The 1,370-nt window shown below is 62.1% G+C and overlaps 1 protein-coding gene across 3 annotated transcripts in view; it reads right to left on the bottom strand.

The window, feature by feature from the left end:
- Window positions 1–1,370, bottom strand: part of FBXO21 (F-box protein 21) — a 46,259-nt gene that overhangs the window by 44,474 nt on the left and 415 nt on the right. For 2 of the 3 annotated variants that reach the window (XM_029921469.1, XM_029921470.1), the window contains exon 2: window positions 423–558. In XM_029921469.1, coding sequence (XP_029777329.1) covers window positions 423–558 — 136 coding nt within the window. Of the gene's footprint in view, window positions 1–422; window positions 559–1,186; window positions 1,208–1,370 lie in introns of those variants that run through there. The other variant, XM_029921471.1, reaches the window with a different exon arrangement.

The raw sequence follows: 1,370 nt of genomic DNA, 5'->3' as shown, positions 1-1,370 counted from the left end.
AAACACTGGATTAATTTCGTCAACCCTTGCCGGAAAACTACTGGGTGAAATCTGTATAGCCCTTCCATCTCTGATGATCCCCGAATTCAAGGGGGGGGGAGCTTGGAAAAATAGGCTGAACCCCCTCGGAGGGAAAGGACGCTCATCTGGATTCCCTCGACATTGTGCTGCGGTCCGCCCTCCCCCTCCACCCCCATTCTCTCTCTGGCTTTAGAAAAGTAAAGCTGGCAGGGACAAATGGCTCCGTGGTGTTGGAGAGGAGGAAAAGGACACAATGACTCTCGCGGCCATCTGAGTGAGTGAGGGATTGTGAGAGGGCTGAAAGGGGGGACGCGGAAGGGCTGGGCGAGCCGAAGCCTGCAGACCCGGCCGCAGGCACGGCTAGGAGGCAGGGGCCGCGAGCTACAGCAACAGATCCTTACGTGCTCTGAAAAGAACCTCTTGGAGAAGGAGGCTACAATCTTCCGGGCTTCTAACCCCGCTTTCTGCCGAACTTTATACTCCTCCAACCAATTGACGTAGTCGGTGGGGCTGTAGTGTTTCATAAGGGAAGGCCACCTACAAGGAGAGAAACACCCCCTCAGCTCCACAGCGACCCGAAGGCGCACAAGGCGAATCAAAGGCAGCCTTTGAGACGCAGGGCAAGAGCCGTGCGGGTTAGCGGCGCCCGGGGCCCCCGCGATGGACCGAGTTCAAATCTCCCCCCGCACGCACACGCTCGCTCGCTCGCTCGCGGCGTGACCTTGGCGTAGCAGTGGGAATGCTGTGTCTCCGTTCCCCATCTATAAAATGGGGACAGTTGCAGCAACAATAACAGTGACGACAAGGGCTGCTCACAGTTCCTGCGGGCCTCCCAAGAGCCGGGCCCCGCGAAGATGCTCCTTACGCATCATCTCATTTAACAACGAACGGCGGAAGGCAGGTCTAAGGATCACCGCCCCAAGTCGATGCAGGAGGCTCACAGGGAAGGGAAGTCGCTACCCCGCAAGGTCACACGGCGAGGGGGCCGGGGCCAGATTTATCCGCGGTCCCACACGGAAATCTGTGCTCTCCGCTCGCAAGCAGGGGATGCCGCGTCCGCTTCCTCCGCGGGCCGTTAGGATGGCTGCGTCGCCGGATCCATGTAAACATTTAGCTCGCAGTCGGGCACAAAGGAGCGCGCGGGATGGATCGGCGGCGAACCTACCGTCGTCACCCTCTAAGGCGGGCCCGGCTGCCGGGCGCTTCCCGATGCGCAATTTGGGCAGCGGCGGGGACCCGAGGGGCCCCGGGAGCCGGCGGCCTGGAGGCCTTTGTCTGTCGGTCCGCGGGCAGGGATCCGGGGGTGGCCGCCGGGGAGGGGTGCGCGCGCGGGCCCGGGAGGCGGCGGC

Source organism: Suricata suricatta, chromosome 14, assembly GCF_006229205.1.
Source record: "Suricata suricatta isolate VVHF042 chromosome 14, meerkat_22Aug2017_6uvM2_HiC, whole genome shotgun sequence".
Classification (NCBI taxonomy): Eukaryota; Metazoa; Chordata; class Mammalia; order Carnivora; family Herpestidae; genus Suricata; species Suricata suricatta.
The sequence above is the reverse complement of the archived record's forward strand: the minus strand, read 5'-3'. Positions and strand labels throughout refer to the sequence as shown.